Below are 18,658 nucleotides of genomic sequence, written 5' to 3'. Positions count from 1 at the left end.
AAACATGTGATTGGAATTTGTGTCTGCATTATGTCAGAGTGAGCTTATCTATCTATCTATCATATATATATATATATATATATATATATATATATATATATAGTACTGAATCTTAAAATTCAGTCAATAATTTGGCTTTTCAGACAGTTATTTTGTGATCTCATCCTTCCTTAACTAAAAAAGCTGCCCCTCCCCCCCCTGCTTTTTGCATTAGTTGTTTTAACTATTCTGTCAACTAATAGAAACCTTCATGCTTATTATAAATAGCCTTCTCAATGACCAGTATTCTCAACTTTTTGTAGTATTTACAAAATTGTCTTAACTTCTTGATGCCTTATGCCATAACAGCTTCCTTTAATAATTACCTACATCCCAGGGAATTTATGCACAGAAAAACTCAAAATTATGCAACATGAATTACTTTTTTTTTTTTCTTTTTACATTTCATTTTATATCCTTAATATCTGTGCCAAAAACCCCATCTGGGTGGGTGTGGGGTTTGTGGGTGGGTGTGGGCCCCTCACCATGCATTCCCCTTCCCCCCCATGATGCACAGGCAGTGGGCCCTATGGGCCCTCATACTGACGGCAGGCAGAGTCCCTTAGCAGTGCGTGGCTCTGGCTGAGTCCAGGGTGCATGCCATGATGGCATGGTGCCAGCCCAGCCCTCTGGCGTGCACTTTCAGACCAGAACAGGCTGGCTTCATGCCAGCACATGTGTCTCACAGCACTGCAGGTGGAAGCTGTGCACCATCGAGCTGGGCAGGCTCCGTGCCTCTGTTTGGCTTCCAGCACTCTGGTGGGAAGCTGCAAGTGGAGACATGGAGTCGCACCTCATTGGGCCAGGTGGGCTCTGTGCCTCCACATGCCACTTCCCGTTGGAGTGCTGGAAGCCCCAAATAGAGGCATGGAGCTGGCCTGGCCCGGCCCAATGGCACGCAGCTCCTACCTGCAGTGCTGTAAGCTTCACATGCTGACATGGAGCCAGCCTGGTCTGGCTTGAAGATGCATGCCAGCGGGCTGGGCTGGGCAGGCTCTGTGCCTCCATTTGCAGCCCCTGGGATAGAGCTGCAGCTGTACACCACTGGGGACTCTGCCTGCCATGGCCATGAATGCCCTGAGGCCCACTTTCTGCTGCTGCTGCTACCACTGGCAGCAGGGGCTGCGCACCATGGGGGTGGGGGGCCACACCCACCCATAAACCTGACACCCACCCCCCCTCCAGTCGCATGCCACTGTGCTCAATGCCTGCACATGGGGCTCCCAGCTGGAGTGCTGGGAGGCCTGCGGCAGTGGAGGCACAGAGCTCGCCTGAGTTAAATTATGCAATTATACGTGGTCATAAGTTTTATGTGCAAAATCGCGCGGGTGCATAATTGAGTAATTCTCCACAGTGTAATTACCCGTCCCAACCTACTAGGAGCAACCTAAATAGCTGAATATTACCAACTTGATAAACAGTTGCAGGGGGACATAAAGACGTGGGGAAAATTTTTCAGAGGTGACTTGATTTTGGGGAGACTCAATTTTAGGAGTCCAACTGGAGATGCCTTCAAGGGGTCTGATATTCAGAAAGGGTTGAGAATCCACCATCCAAACATTTGTTTCATTTTACATATCAGAATTGGTACCCAAAAATGGTGACACTGATCATTTTTCAAATTTGTCTATAAACAGTATGATGGAGGAGGGGCTATTTGGGATAGAGCTATAAATAAGCTGAGGACAGATATGTCCTAGAGTAATGTTATACACTTCTAACCTGGGTCTTGAAAGGGAAGTGGTAGAAATCCTACTGCTAGGCAAAACTAGTAAATATACATCAAATCTCATTGAATACAGGAGTTGTAAATGCTAATATGATATTTAGCCCCTGCTGGAACTGTTGACTTGACACGCACCAGATCAACACTCGGGATCTCAATATTGCACTATTAGACAGGAGGACATGATACAAAATTATGTACATACACAAACTACACAAACACTCTATGGGTTCATACACACATACACATACACAAACATGCACTTCTGTGGCTGTGTGTTAACACTAGGGGGCGTTTGGGGTCACTCAGTGCCCGGGGTTACTCAGGGTGAAAGCAAGGGAAAAAGCCAGGGCCAGAGACAGCTGAGCAGGTGGTAGAGACAGGGGAGGAAACCCGGGTGGCAGCGAAGAGGAGTGGTGGCGCAAGAGGTAAAAAGGCGGTGGGGCAGAAGTGAGGGGTTGAAAAAGTCAGGGTTTGAAGGAGAGCAGAGCCGGGGAATTGGAGGTGGGAGAGAGGGAGCCAAGATGGCAGAGAGAGAGACCGAATGAAGGTCAGAGGACAAAAAGCAGAGATTGGAGCAGGGCCAGGAGGTCAATAAGATAAAAACCCAATTCAGGGTTCCAAAATAATAGTTTTACTAACCAGGCAACACACTACACAGCCCCACAAAGCTATTGGCTCCCACACATACACGCACACAATGGTAGCAGGAGAGGAAAGGCTTAATGGAGGGATTTGAGGTCCAGGTATGTAGAGACAGAGTTCAGGTCCCTTGCTTGGGGGAAGAAGGTGGATGATAGCTACCTATCCCAGGCTGAGAGTTGATCCTTGGTGGCCAATTGGGGTCTTCTCTAGCAAGGTGTTGTCCAGAGGGGGGCTGCCGGCAGGGCCTCTGGGTGGATAGGTGACATGGCGTAGTGCTGATCCAGATGGAGAGGGTGTCCCAAGGAGGTCACACTCTACCACCCCTTTTATAGGGGTGGTCTACCTGTGTCTCCTATGGGAAGGACATGCCCAGGCAAAGGCCAGTCCTGCTCAGATGCATACGTGCAGATCCAGGTGTCCTCATTGTCTTGTGGGATACAATGGTGGGGTTGCTGGTTTCTGTAGGGTCTTTGTCTTCCAAATGTTGGCTTACTATAGGTTCTTTATCTTTCAAAAGCTAGGTTTTGTCTCTGTTCCTGGGTGAGTCAATGCAAGGCAATGGTTGGGTCATTGAGTTGATGGTCCAGTCGTTACTGGTCATTCAGTAGAGGCCTGCTACCATTATGCCTCAAGCACCCTCATTCATTCCCATTCATTCAGGAACCAATCTACATAGGAGGGGTAGGTATGAGTCACAGTTGCAACATACTATACAGTAGGGTATGCCCAGGCAGAGGACACAACATGGAGGCATGATATTACAAAATGGAAACTTGACATTACTTGACATTACTTTGGTTAACTTTACAGACACAGGCCTAAACCATACAATATTAATATGAAAAAATAAAAATCAATGAAAAAATGATAGGAATACAATATAAAACAGTAAAAATCAATACAGACATAACAGAACACTATTTACAACTTAAAAAGGGACTTATTACAATAATAGCATATCAGAACTTAGATTACCTATAATTACTTATAAGGGATAGAGAGGGCAGAGAGAAAGTCAGAAATGGTTAGGGAAGGAAAGGGAATGTATTTTTAAGTTTTTAAAAAAGGAAAAACCTGGGGGTTTTGCTACAAACCAGTTTCCCAAGAGGCTCCAGCCTAGTCCAAAAAAACCTTCCTCTGACTAGCTGTTCTTGCCCAGGAGGCAGGGAAGTGGGCAAGGAAGTTAAGTGGACCTCCCTTCCCCTTCCATTCCCACAGAAGCAGAGAGGAGTTTTGTAGAAAAAAAAAGGGAAGATGGAGCAGCAATAATATTTTTACTAATGGAATGGGATAAGAAGTAGGCACTCATAGTGGCACAGTCTTTCTCCTCTCCTGTGAAACACCGATCACTCTGCTGTTGCATCTCTTCCCTGCAATTCAAGACCTGATTTTTGTAAGTAGCTGGGTTGGCTAGACCCCAATCCTGCACACACAATCTTCTTCCTAGAGTTATTGTATCATAGTATTTATTAAGCTTAAAGAAACAACATAGTGGGTGCATCTACGTGTGCACTTTAATTTATCTACCACTGGTTCAGATTCATAAAACAAAATCTAACCATTGGAGCATCTTGACTGTGCATACAGTGATTCACTCAAAGCTATCTCCACACCTGAGTTAATCTTTTTAGCTAGAGTCTGCATGCCAGTGAAATAGAAACTATATTACCAAGAGCAACTAACAAACAGCAGAACTGCAGTAGAAAGGACAGCTTAATTAATGTTCTTGGCCATGGGAGACGATCTAGTGTGTGGCTTGAACATTGAGGGTAACCTGGGCAACAGCAACCATGAAATTATCAGGTTCACTGTCAGTCACAAGGTCAACAAATCAACCAGCAAGATTGAAGTCCTGGACTTCAAAAATGCTGACTTTGGCAGGCTCAGAGCATTAGTAGGGGAGGCAATGCGGGATCTGGAAGGGAAGGTGAATGGGGTGCATTAAGAATAGTTATTGCTCAAGGATACGATCCTTGAAGCACAAAAGAAAACTGTTCCTGCCAAGACGAAAGGTAGCAGAAGGGCTGGCAAGCCCTTCTGCTACACAGGGACATTGCAGTCCTCTTAAAGAAGAATAAAGAGGTATACGCTCAGTGGAAGCTAGGGACGGTCCTCAAGCAGGACTGTACATTAGTGGCCAGCACTTGTAGGGAAATGATCACGAAAGCCAAGGCAGCAACTGAGTTTAGGCTAGCCACAGGAGTCGAGGACAATCAGAAGTCCTCTTTTAGGTATTTCAGCAGTAGAAGGAAAACAAATGGAAGTGTGGGACCCCTGCTTAACACCTCAGGACAGTTGATAACTGACATTCAAGACAAAACTGAACTCCTGAATGCCCACTTTGATTTGGTATTTCACCAGACCAAAGGGAAAGACAAGCAAGATAGGGCTCATAGGGGTTATTACAGGAATGGAAGCCTCCCCACTGTGGATGCTGAGCAGGTGCAACACCAACTAGAAAAGCTAGACATTTATAAGTCAGCAGGACTGGATGGACTTCATCCAAGAGTGCTGAAGGAGCTGGCTGAGGTCATTGTGGAACCTCTGGCAAAGCTCTTTCAGAATTCATGGCACACAAGGGAAATCCCTAAGGTTTGGAAGAGGGCCAACATTGTGCCCATGTTCAAGAAGGGGAAGAGGGAGGACCCAGGCAACTATAGGCCAATCAGCCTAACATCTATCCCAGGGAAAATCCTGGAAAAGCTTATTAAAGAATCTATGTGTGATACACTCATGGAAGGTAAGATTCTGAATGACAGCCAGCATGGCTTTGTTGTGAGTATGTCTTGTTTTACCAATCTCATTTCCTTCTGCAACCAGGTCTCTCACCACCTGGACATGGGAAATGAGGTAGACATTATATACCTAGACTTCCAAAAGGCTTTTGATCTAGTATCCCACAATATCCTTCTGGGAAAACTGAAAGATTGTGGGCTCAGCTGCTCAACAGTTCAGTGGGTGGGAAACTGGCTACAGGGTATAGGACCTAGATAGTTCTCATGAACAGAGCTGTGTCATCCTGGCGCAAAGTGGCCAGTGGTGTCCCACTGGGATCCATGCTTAGACAGGTGCTTTCAACATATTTATCAATGATTTGGATGGGGGAGTGAAAAGCTCACTGACACCAAGTTACGTGGGAGCGTGGTCATGCCAGAAGATAGGTTGCAGATACAGGTGGACCTGGACAGGCTGGAGAGTTGGGCAGACCAGAACCAGATGAAGTTTAATGCTTCCAAGTGTAAGGTGCTCCATCTGGGGGCAAACAACCCTCAACATGCACAGGCTTGGTGGTGACAGCTGGATTTGTCAGACCACAGTTGGTGTACTGTGTCCAGTTCTGGGCACTGCACTTCAATAAGGACATGGAAAAACTTGAGAGGGTCCAGAAAAGAGCCACCCAGATGATCAGGAACTTGCAAGGCATGCCATATGAGGAAAGGCTGAGGGACCTGGGTGTCTTTAGCCTAAAGAAGAGAAGGTTGAGAGGGGACTTGATAGCAGCTTACTGCTATATCAGAGGAGTGCACCAGGAGCTCAGGGAATAACTTCACTAGGGCATCCCTGGGGGAAGAGCAGGACCAATGGATACAAACTTCTGGTGGAACTAGACATGTTCAGATCAGCGGGTCCTGATGATCTTCACCCCAGAGTGCTGAGGGAATTGGCAGAGGTCATTGCGGGACCCCTGGCACAGCTTTATGAGCGCTTGTGGTGCTCTGGTGAGGTGCCAGAGGACTGGAAAAGGGCCAATGTGGTCCCCATTTTCAAAAAAGGGAGGAAAGGGGACCCAGGAAACTATAGGCCCATTAGTCTTACCTCGGTCCTGGGAAAGCTCTTTGAGAAAATTATCCAGGAGCACATCTGCAGGGGAGATTCTGCTTAGGGGCAGTCAACATGGGTTCATTAGAGGCAGGTCCTGTCACACCAACTTGGTTGCCTTCTACCACCAGGTCACAAAATCCTTGGATGCAGGTGTCGCGGTGGACGTAGTCTTTCTGGACTTCAGGAAGGCCTTCGACACTCTCTTTCACCCCATCCTCATTAAAAAATTAGGCGACTGTGGTGTCAACGCCTACACAGTCAGATGGGTTGCAAATTGTCTGGAGGGCCGCACCCAGAGAGTGGTGGTGGATAGGTCATTTTTGACCTGGAGGGATGTGGGCAGTGGGGTTCCCCAGGGCTCAGTCCTCGGGCCCACACAGTCCAACATCTTCATCAGCGACTTGGACAAGGAGGTGAAAAGCACCTTGTTCAAATTCGTGGATGACACTAAGATGTGGGGAGAAGTGGGCACACTAGAAGAGAGGGACAGGCTGGATCTCAACAGGTTACAGAGGTGGGTGGATGAGACTAAGATGAGTTTCAATACTGACAAGTACAAGGTGTTGCACCTGGGGAGGAAGAACCAGCAGCATACCTACAGGCTGGGGAACTCCCTTCTTGTCAGTACAGAGACAGAAAAGGATCTTGGAGTCATTATTGATTCCAAGATGAACATGAGCCACCAATGTGGGGATGTGGTCAGAAAGGCTAACCTCACCTTGTCATGCATCCACAGATGCATCACGAGCAGGTCCAAGGAGGTGATCCTCCTCCCTCTATTCAACATTGGTCAGGCCACAGTTGGAGTACTGAATCCAGTTCTGGGCGTTGCACTTCAGGAGGGATGTGGACAGCATCGAGAGGGTCCAGATGAGGGCCACTTGCATGATCAGGAGGCAGCAGGGTAGGCCCTACAAGGAGAGGCTACGGGACCTGAACCTGTTCAGCCTCCACAAGAGAAGGCTGAGAGGGGATCTGGTGGCCATCTATAAACTTGTCAAGGGGGACCAGCAGGCAATGGGAGAGTCCCTGTTCCCCTGAGCACTACCGGGAGTAACAAGGAATAATGGCCATAAGTTGACTGAGAGTAGATTCAGACTAGACATCAGGAGGCGCTACTTCACAGTCAGGGCGGCTAGGAGCTGAAACCAACTTCCAAGGTAAGTGGTCCTCACTCCTACCCTGGGGGTCTTCAAAAGGAGGCTAGATGAACACCTTGCTGGGGTCATTTGACCCCAGCATTCTTTCCTGCCCATGGCAGGGGGTCGGACTTGATGATCTGCTTCGGTCCCTTCCAACCCTACCAACTATGAAACTATGAAACTCTGGAAGGCCACTTCAGGCTTAATACCAAGAAAAACTCCTTCACAGTCAGGGTGTCTAGACTGTGGAATAAACTCCCTCCAGAGGTGGTGCAGTCACCTACCCTGGTGGTTTTTGAAAAGGAGACTGGACAGTCACCTCGCTTGGGTCACTTGTCCCCAGCTGTCTTCCTGCCTAGAGCAGGGGGGCTGGGCCCAATGGTCTGCGAGGTCCCTTTCAGCCCCTTACAATTTATGAATGGAACATCAAGATCATTAAAAACAAGAGAGGGTTTTTAACACCTGTGGAATGAGTTTAGAAGGGATCTGGTAGATTATAATGAGCCATGAAGTCCAGTGGCTCCCTTACTGCTGCCTGATAGAAATACTGCTGCCCTGACAGTTGGTTTAAAACTTTGGGTGGACCAGGAATCGGAGGGGGGTGCAACTGCACCTCTGAACCTCCTTCCTTCTGGATCTACCCCTGCCAGAAACACAGGAATAGAGGAGCCAGAGCAGGGACTGGAGCTGAAGCAAGTCAAGGTGCTGACTCAGGGAACTATACAAGCTAACTGGGATATTCCTACAGACAGTTTTTCACTGTCTGGCTAGTTTTAAGGCTGTTTGGAGTGGGGTTGGCTTCCTGCAAGCATGGCAGCCAGTGCCCAGCTACCAGAAGGAAACTCATAACCAGGAGAAGCTATAATTATCGTCTCCTGACCACATGCACCCCTTTACTTGGAGAAGCAGGAGCAGCATACTTTCAGGAAAAAGCTAACCATGGAGCTGGGGTACAGGGAAGAAATGATACATGTCTGGAAAGTCTGAGTTTGACTGAGGTCTTAAAAGATGGGCAAATAGGGACCCAAAGGAGACCTAAACATAATTAAATCAAATTTAGTGGTCTGATGGAAGCTTCCACTTTATACAAATATGTAAAATTTAATCTTGGTTGGGTCCTTCTAATGAGAGAGAAAGTCACTTTACTCTCTAAGCTTTAAGGAGTTAGTATATGCACATACTTGAGTTGACAGGCCGGTTCTAAAACCAAAACAGAGACTAAATCTGTGTGTGTAAATAGTTATGATTTAGAGACCAGACTTACATTTTCAAGGGTTTGAGTAATAATTTTATAACTTCTGGCAATACAGAAACTTGGTCTGGCTAATAACTGGACTAGATAGCTGAAAAGGTCTTTTCAATTTCTAGAGTCTGTGGATGTACCATTATTCACAAGAATGACTGAAAACAATTACTGATGGGTCTGGAGTCATTTGGCAAAGTTATGAATTGTTTATCATTTCCATGATTAACTATATGAGCTCTCAGAATTAAAAAGAAAGTTTATAGTTCACAGAACAAGTAAGAAGCTAAAATTTTCAAAACCAGGTACTACTACTTCTACTAATTATTCTTGTTACTATTGCTGTTGTTATTATGTACCACATAAAAGATTAGAAGTCTAGCAAAGAATTCTTGCAGTCTGCACTGGATACTGTCCCCTAAATGGCATTATTTGTCTCAGTTAAAAGTTATACATAGTAGAAGAGTTAAGCTTTATTTTTTTTGCTTGATTTAGCTCAGCTTACATCATAATTAATAATGAATGTACTTTCACACAGCATCCATTAACCCACCAAAATAATACTTTTCAGCAATTTAATTTTAGATTTGTAAAAAAAATACTCATTTTGAATCACTGCAAACCACAAAATACTAATTTCAAAGCACTGCAAACCACAAATAACATATGTCATATTTTCAAGTTTGTTTTTACATTATTATAGTTTACTAAGTAAAAGAATATGGAAATATTCAGTATTATGTTGTCGTTTGTACCTTTGGGATTAATTTTCTCAGCAAAAAAGGGAAGAGTTTAAGATAGTATGGTTTAATAATATTGTGGTTCTCTCCACAGAATTCTGAGTCTGACCCCAAAATGGAGAATTTGTTCACTCCAGTTTTAGATCAAACTGGAACCAAAGCCACTGCAGTCCAAATCTTCAAACACAAATTCAGAATTCCCTCTGAAATTCAAAGGGATTCGGGCATATGTTTCTAGTTTTGACCTATCTTTACTGGTGACAAAGTTTTCAGAGTTTCTAGAGAAGCAGCCTAAGTATATGGCTGCTTCTTCTTGCCCTTCACTGATATAACATACCCCACATAACACCTTTGTGTTATTGCATTAAAATTATGTTACAGTGCTTCAGTTTTTCTTAGTTAAAATAATTAGATACAGTGTTAAGATAATAAGATGAAAAATAGTTAATGTGCCAGCACGTCTGTATCCCATTAGAACTGGAATTTTGTTTCTGTTCACTTTGGCTTATGTTCAACATCCTCTGATTTTGAAAGAATAAGCAATGCTAGCATATTCCTATGTTTCTGAATAAAGCTGTACCATAGATTCCACATGAATAAATCCATGCAATTATTTGATGGTCAGCAAATAGCATTTTTCTTCCATACCACAAATGTTCTTGGTTGGTTGTGAAAGGGCCCGAATTAGTGGATGGAAACAGGATCTGGTCCCACCCTTCTCATTAGCAGAAACATCAGGATAATATTTATCAGGAATTCACAAGAAAGGTCAAGCAAGGGCTTGTCTACACCCAAAAGTTGTGTCAGTTTAACTTTAATATGGCCTCTTTGTATATATTGCAATACAGTCTAATGATGTGATCACATGCTATTTTTTTTTCTGCAGATCCCTGCTTCATTAAGTGCACAGGATGAGGAACCATGCTCTCAGGGTTAGTCAAAGCAGTGTAGTGAAGGAGGCTGCTGTTTGGGAGTATGCAAAATGTAGAAGAGAACTAGCATGAGTAGACACACCAAGCTAGCTTTAGGGTACTGAGAGACGTGAAAGTCATGCTGACAAACGTCACAGTTTGTCATGTGATCAAAATGTTTTACAGACATGCAGTGACACAAGTGCATGGCTTCAAAGCACTTTAAAAATGCCTGATCGGGTAACAATCTGAACTCTCATTGTATGAGTGTTCAGGTGAAGGCACTCCAAAGTAGAATGCCTTCATTAATGTCTTGTCAGTGCAGTCGGGAGCAGAGCTCAACTGATGCAACCCAGCTTTGTTCCATGAGCTGTATTCATAATGAGGGGGGGAAAGGAAGGGGAATGAATTCAGTCTGAGGGTTCCCCAGCCAGGCTGGAGGGCGGAGGCTCCAGTCCACACTCCTGCCTCACTCCAGCATGGCTGGGGAAACTCCAGACTGAACTCACTCCCTGCCTTCCCCCCACTTCAGCATTGCCAAGACTTAAATATGAAATGATCATATTGGAAGCTCAAATTATTGTATTTTCTGAAAAACTATTGTACATTGAAAAAATATATGCAAATGCACATGCAAATACATCATTTTTATTTTTAAGTAACATCATGTTGCCTTATCATCACACCCTGCACCACTCTACATGACACTGCCCACTATGAAGTTTTGTTTATAGATTCATAGATTGTTACAGGCTGGAAGGGGCCCTGCAGATCATCAGGTCCAGCCCCACTGCTCTAGGCAGGAAGACAGCTGGGGTCCAGGGACCTCAGCGAGATGACTGTCCAGTCTCCTTTTGAAAACCTCCAGGTAGGTGACTGCACCACCTCTGGAGGGAATTTATTCCACAGTCTGGTCACCCGGACTCTGAAGGAGTATTTCCTGAAGCGGCCTTCCAGGAGTTTGTATCCATGTGTCCTGGTCTTCCCCAGGGATGCCCTAGTGAACAGTTGTTCACCAAGTTCTTGATGTACTCTCCTGATATAATGGTAAGCTGCTATCAAGTCCCCTCTCAATCTTCTCTTCTTTAGGCTAAAGAGGTCCAGGTCCCTCAGCCTTTCCTCGTATGGCTTACCTTGCAAGTCTCTGATCATACAGGTGGCTATTTTCTGGACCCTCTCAAATTTTTCCATGTCCTTATTGAAGTGCAGTTTCCAGAACTGGGTGCAGTACTCCAACTGTGGTCTCAGCAGTGCTGAGTACAGCAGGAGTACCACTTCCTTAGTTTTACACAAGATGCATTGGTTGATACATGCCAGCATGTTGTTTGCCCTGCTGGCCACCCCATTACACTGACAATCTGTATTCATGCAATGGTCAATCAGTACCTCTAGGTCCCTTTCGGCCATGGTGCAAGTCAAGCTGTCACCACCAAGCCTGTATGTATGTTGAGGGTTGTTTGCCCCCAGATGGACCACATTACACTTGGAAGCGTTAAACTTCATCTGGTTCTGGTCTGCCCAACTCTCCAACCTGTCCAGGTCTGCCTGTATCAGCAACCTATCTTCTGACATGTCCGCACTGCCCCTTAACTTGGTATCATCCTCAAACTTGGCCAGTGAGCTTTTCACTCCTCGATCCGAATCATTGATAAAGATGTTGAAAAGCACTGGTCCAAGCACAGGGACACCACTGGCCACTTAACGCCAGGATGACACAGATCCATTCATGAGAACACTCTGGGTCCTACCCTGTAGCCAGTTTCCCACTCATTGAACCATTGAGCAGCTGAGCCCACAATCTTCCAGTTTTATCACAAGGATATCATGGGATATTTGATCAAAGGCCTTTTGGAAGTCTAGGTATATAAAGTCTACCATGTCTCCCATGTCCAGGTGGTGAGAGACCTGGTCGTAGAAGGAGATGAGATTGGTAAGGTAAGACGTACCCGCAACAAAGCCATGCTGACTGTCATTCAGAATCAGCCAGCTCCTTCAGCACACTTGGATGAAGTCCATCCAGTCCTGCTGAATTATAAATGTCTAGTTTTTCTAATTGGTATTGCACCCGCTCAGCATCCACAGTGGGGAGGCTGTCAGTCCCGGCATGTCCCCTGTGAGCCTTATCTCACTTGACTTTCCCTTTGGTTTGGTGAAATACCGAAGTGAAGTGGGCATTCAGGAGTTCAGTTTTGCCCTCAATGTCAGTTACCAGGTGTCCTGAGGTGTTAAGCAGGGGTCCCACACTTCCATTTGTTTTCCTTCTACTGCCAAAATACTTAAAGAAGGACTTCTTATTGTCCTTGACTCCTGTAGCTAACCTAAACTCCATTGCTGCCTTAGCTTTCCTGATCATTTCCCTACAAGTTCTGGCCACTGTTGTATAGACCTCCTTGAGGACCATCCCTAGCTTCCACTGGGTGTACATCTCTTTTTTTTCTTTTTTAAGAGGACTGCAATGCCCCTATTAAGCCAGGAGGGCTTGCCAGCCCTTCTGCTGCCTTTCCTCTTTGCAGGGATGGTTTTCTTTTGTGCTTTGAGGATTGTATCCTTGAGCAATGACCACTCTTCGTGCACCCCATTTGCCTTGTCTTCCTGATCTCACATCACCTCCTCTACTAATGCTCTGAGCCTGTTGAAGTCAGCATTTTTGAAGTCCAGGACTTCAATCCTGCTAGTTGATTTGTCAACCTTGTGGTGGACGGTGAACCTGATAATTTCATGGTCGCTGTCACCCAGGCTACCCTCAATGTTCAAGCCACACACTAGATCATCTCCCCTGGCCAAGACCAAGTCTAGGAGAGTGTTACCTCTGGTTGGCCCTTGCACTTCCTGGGCCAGGAAGAGCTCCTTGACGACAGTCAGGGAACTGCATGAATGATCTGACTTAGCCAAGTGTTCCTCCCAATCTATGTCTGGGTAATTGAAGTCACCCATGACAACCAAATGCCTTGCATGCACAGCCTCTGTCAGTTTTTGAGAGAACTCCAGATCCAGCTCTTACTACAGGCCACCAAACCAAGAGGAAAAGCCTGCAGTTAGGTTTCTCTCACCTCACCCGTCCCCCCCATAGCTTGACCCAGAGGGCTTCAAGCTGCTTATCTGTGGAACCAATACCAGCCTCCAGAAAGGTGTACTGCTCTCTCACGTAGACAGCTACCCCTCTACCTTTTCTCCCTACTCTGTCCATTTTGTGCAGGATGTAGTCCTCTATGGCTACACTTCAATCATGTGAGGAGTCCCTCCGTGATCCCTACCAGATCATATTGCTCAATACAGAGCAGGAGGGCTAGCTCCTGCTGCTTGTTCCCCATGCTCCTGGCATTGGTGTACTGGCAGCTGAGGCCCCCAACTGACACCCTTGATTTCCTGCGACGCTCTGAGAGGACTGTGCGCCAGTCCCTGGGCATGCTCCACTTGGAGTTTCCCTGTCCCCCAGCAAAGTCAGTTTAAAGCCCTGTCTAGCAGATCAGCCATCCTGGCTGAGAACAGGGCCTTACCTCTCCGTGTGAGGTGAGTTCCATCTCATCCTCGGAGTCCTCTCTCTCTGAAGTGCATTTAATTCTTTCTTTAAGTTTAACTCTTTCTCTGACTGGTTAAATTGAATTTATTACTATGATTATTCTTTTCTCTTTGTCTTGTGGTTCAGGTCTGTGTATTGTAAATCTTCTAAACTTTATTTACAGCTTTCTGTATTAAGTACATGCCTAGAATTTACAAACGAGGCAAGCACAAAACCCCTTTGACTTTCTATTGATTTAAGATGGTATATAGCGTTTAAAATAAAGCTCTTAGTATTATTACACAATGAGATTTAGCTATGTGATCATTATGCAGTTACTTTATATTGTTCACTGTAAGTCTCCAGTTAAATGGCAAATATTACTCACCCTCACTTTAGTCCCTGTCAAATTCCAATTCAATGCGAGTGAGAACTGGGTCATCAAAGTGGAAGCATGTCTTTATTTTTTCAGTATGCCTGTAGGTATCTTTGCTGTCCATTGAACAGAGTGAAAACTGTCTGTCTGGCTTGCATGCTTAATTACAGGCAAAGGTGACATAACTTATCCCACAGTATATTATGGGATATCTGTGATAGCAATGCTTTAACACTGTGAGGTGATCACATAATCAAATAAACTAGCTCAGCTCTGATTGTTGCTGGAGTGACTTACATGTTTGTTTTTTTTCTCAAATTTAATTACACAAAAAATATCATACATTTTGAACACAGTATTATCTATCATACATCATACAAAGGTTGAAATTATTGTATAAGTCATTGAAATTATACGATAATTATTGTACACTTGACAACACTGCCCCCCTTCCATCCTGAGAGAGCATGGGAACTTGAAGAGGGGCTGGGGCTAGGAGGCAGAGGCTGCGGACAGCAGCCTCTCTCCCCCGATCACTCTAAAGGGGAACTGGATCACACAGCAGACATCTGTTGGATCAGGAGCATTGGTCTAACTCATGAAGCTTTCTGTGAAGCATCATGAGTTAAACCAGGGAGCTGCATGTCTGTCAGCACCCTTAATCTTTCCAGCATGAATACTAGCAGTTACAACCAGGAAGCAAAGGCAAGCAGCCAGAGTGTATATCCAGTGGGCTTGTCAGCCAGTTGCTAACATGTACTTAAACAGAAGCCACCCTATCTGTGCTTCTGTTGTTACTCATGATAGCCAGTGTGCTTATCTGTGCTGTAATCATGCCTTCATTTTGCTGTATAGACACGCACAATACCCCTGCCTCATTTGTTACAGAAGGTAATTGTGGTGTGCAGTATGCAGTGAACAAAAAACGGGATTTCAGGAAGAGAGAAGATGGTTTTCTGGTCAAAAAAACCTCAGTGCCATCTTGAGAAATTGGATCTTCACAATTTTTCTCCTCTGCCATGGAGTTCCTGTGAGACGCTGGGCACCAATTTTTTCTTGGTTGGTCTTTTGTTGTGTATTGCTTATTTTCTGGGTACTAGGCTTGCAAGGCCTGGGATTTGATTTTTCAGAAGTGCTAAGTGTTCACAGCTGCAGTTGATGTCACTGAGAGCTGTGCTTTGAACATGAAAAGTGCTACAGAACACCAAGTTCTCTGAAAAATCAGGCTCTTTCCATCACCAATTAGACACCCAAAATTAGAAGACACTTGATCTCAGCGTATGTGCCTTAGTTCTCCATCTGTAAATAGGAATAATAATACCAGATCACTTCACAGGGACATTGTATAAAGATTCACTAATGTTTTGTAATGAGTGCCAAAGAATGCCCTTCACAGCAGGTTTACAATAGTGTGTAGTAAAATAAGGTCACAGTTTGATCATTGTTCATCGATCAAAAAGAAAAAAACCAGTATCATAGCTTGTACCACAAATGTGCTATGGACTGTCCTATAATGCATGCATACAAGGTTGCCCATGTAACCCTAATCCTGGTATTTCTTATTTTTGAATGCTTAACTTTACAACCTAAACATTCATTTAATCTATTTTTGTATGTAATATTGTACCTAGAACAGTCAAAGATGCACCTGCTGAAATATGCATGAAATCATATCTTTAGTTAATTTTTGTGTGCTCCAAACTTATTTAACTATCACTAGCAACAAAAATTAGTGCTAGCTTAAGTACTTAAACTGTGTAAAAGTTATTAAATCAATGGCAGTTTTTAATGTAGGTTTGTACTGCAGTTGCATTACAGGTGTGTAACACAGTTTGTTTTAACTCTACAGATTTTCTGCACTGTTAGAAAATGATAATGAATGTTGCCAGGGCTGGACTGGGCTATATGTTTGGTAGCCTTATACCTGAGATTGCTTGGATCCATGTTCTGCTGACCCACAAAGCACAGATAAAAGTCCTTTAATAATTCCTCAGTAGAGAGACATAGTTAGTTGAAGTCAGACAGAATGCAATGCAGGGTAGGACCTTATAGACTAACTAATTCAGAGAGACACAAGATTTCATAGGCAACAGTGATTTAGAACCTGAGAGGAGAAGGACAATTACCATCCAGGGCTTTAATCTTCTCTCCTGCATTTGGAAATTTAGAGAAGAAGAAAACAGCATGCTGTCTTCTCCTCTGTGCAGTGAGGCACTACAAGAAAGTTCTAGGGTAAAGAAGTTTCTTTTACTGCATCTTGGGTGTAGAGGGAGAAAGGAAACTTCAGTTAGGAATTGAGATCTACTATTTGGAGCTCTTGTAGACAAAAAAGGAACCACAGTAGAGGGTGGCCATCATAGAGGACATTCCAGTTTTCTGCTACTCTGTCCTCTATTGATATGAAATCCGATGCCTTTACGTCCTCTATTTTCCTCTTGAGCCCACTGGATATATATTTTTCTCTTCAAGAGAAAAAATAGAGGACATAAAGGCATCGGGTTTCTTATCAATGGAGAACAAAGGACAACCGGACTGTCTTCTATGATGGTCACCCTAAACCACAGTGAATAGTTACAGATTGCCTCCTACTAATGCCAGCTTCCTCTTTCTCTCCTTATACTACTGAAAAGTACAGAAAAATAATGGAAGTAAGAAAAAATTCAAATATTAGTCATCCTTAAGGAGTAAGGAGCTGGGATTTGGGAAAGTAGAAGATGAGAGAGAAAAGAGTGACTTTGGATGGGGGAGGAACTAAACAATTCAAAAAATTTGGGAAAGCAGTGAAGAAAATATGGTGAAGAAGGAAGAAAAGGATGAGATGAGAATGAAAGGCAAGAGAAGGAAAGTCATGGAAGACGACAGAGGTATTAGCTAGGATACAGAAGAGAAGGAAAAATTAATGGAGCGAGGAAAGGAAATGACCAGAATATTACAACAAGACGTCTCTGTACTGAAAATTGTACTTGATAGATCACCTTTTGCACTGATGAGTGCAGCAGCTAAATTGTAGAAAATTAGTATTAGTTGTAGTACTGTTTTTTTTCCCTGCCTCATGTAGAGGGTAGCATTCTGTGTTGCCAGCACAGTTGCATCTTTGGGTCTGTCCTGGTCTCTGCATTTTGGATTCCTGTCAAATAGTCTGTTTTCTTTTCCCTTCCAGAAAATACTTGCAGTAACAAACACCTGGACCTCGTCTTCATCATTGACAGTTCTCGCAGTGTACGCCCTTACGACTTTGAGAAAGTGAAGGAGTTCCTTTTAACCATCCTTCAGTTCCTGGACATCAGTCCTGATGTCACCAGAGTAGGCCTTATTCAGTATGGCAGTACAGTCAAACACGAGTTTTCACTGAAAACATTCGGGAAGAGACAGGATGTGGAGAGAGCAGTAAAAAGAATGATGCATCTGGCCACTGGCACCATGACTGGACTAGCCATTCAGTATGCAATGAACATTGCATTTTCAGAATCAGAAGGAGCTCGTCCTCTGAGCCAGAACGTGCCCAGAATAATCATGATAGTGACAGATGGACGACCGCAGGATCCGGTGGGAGAGGTTGCAGCTAAAGCCCGCAACTCAGGCATCCTAATTTTTGCCATTGGAGTAGGAAGAGTGGATATGAACACATTGAAGTCCATTGGAAGTGAACCTCATGAAGATCATGTGTTTTTGGTGGCTAATTTCAGTCAGATTGAAACACTGACCTCTGTGTTCCAGAACAAGCTTTGTGGTAAGGAAACTATTTATGGATTTGAAAGCATAGGAGGTAGAGGAAAAAAAACAAACAACAGAAACATCAAAGGAGATTACTTAGCTTTTATGGTGAAAAATAAAAGCTAAGCAGAGGACTAACTAAATCAGTAAAATATGTGCATCTAATTCATTTAAAGTGTATATATCAGTAAAGGAGTTTAGCCAAAGGACATTCAAAATAGCATGCATAGATATATAGCATACGTAGGAAAGGAGCCAATCCTGTTTTTGAACCCCATAAAAATAATTTAATTCCTAGTGATAATATGCAATGGTAGAAATAATCTATACTTTTATCATGTATTGCTTAATATTACTTTAGCACAGCCTCCAATCCTTTGCTATTTTAAATGTCAGATAAGTAATATAATCTTTTAATTAATTTAATGTTTGTTCATTAGTAATGTCTCTTGGCTATCAGTAAAATATGGAGTTCATGGCCCTGTATATACTATCCTTCCCAAAGTCCTTAGGCATTGGCTGGGTTCAAGGAAAAAGACAGAGATGAAGTAATACTTTTGTTTCATCTGAAGTCCTTTTCAGATTTAAAAAATGATGAAAGGCCATTACTTGAGTGTTCCTCATTCATGCAATAAAGCGGAAAAATAGTTTTTGCTGGTGTATGCTGCTCTTCATTAGACAAAGTATTCCCTATCAGGTGTTCATTTACTTAGATAATCTTTGAAAAATCCTGTTGTACTTCAGAGATTCAGCCTCTTCCATTGCTTATGGTCAGTGGGTTTTTCCCTTTTACTTTTTACT

The 18,658-nt window shown here is 43.9% G+C and overlaps 1 protein-coding gene across 4 annotated transcripts in view; it reads left to right on the top strand.

The window, feature by feature from the left end:
- Nucleotides 1–18,658, top strand: part of MATN2 (matrilin 2) — a 132,748-nt gene that overhangs the window by 50,409 nt on the left and 63,681 nt on the right. For all 4 annotated transcript variants that reach the window (XM_059723856.1, XM_059723855.1, XM_059723852.1 and 1 more), the window contains exon 3: nt 17,304–17,873. In XM_059723856.1, the coding sequence (XP_059579839.1) occupies nt 17,304–17,873 (570 nt within the window). The remainder of the gene's footprint in view (nt 1–17,303; nt 17,874–18,658) is intronic.

Source organism: Alligator mississippiensis, chromosome 3, assembly GCF_030867095.1.
Source record: "Alligator mississippiensis isolate rAllMis1 chromosome 3, rAllMis1, whole genome shotgun sequence".
In the NCBI taxonomy this organism is placed as follows: Eukaryota; Metazoa; Chordata; order Crocodylia; family Alligatoridae; genus Alligator; species Alligator mississippiensis.
The sequence above is the reverse complement of the archived record's forward strand: the minus strand, read 5'-3'. Positions and strand labels throughout refer to the sequence as shown.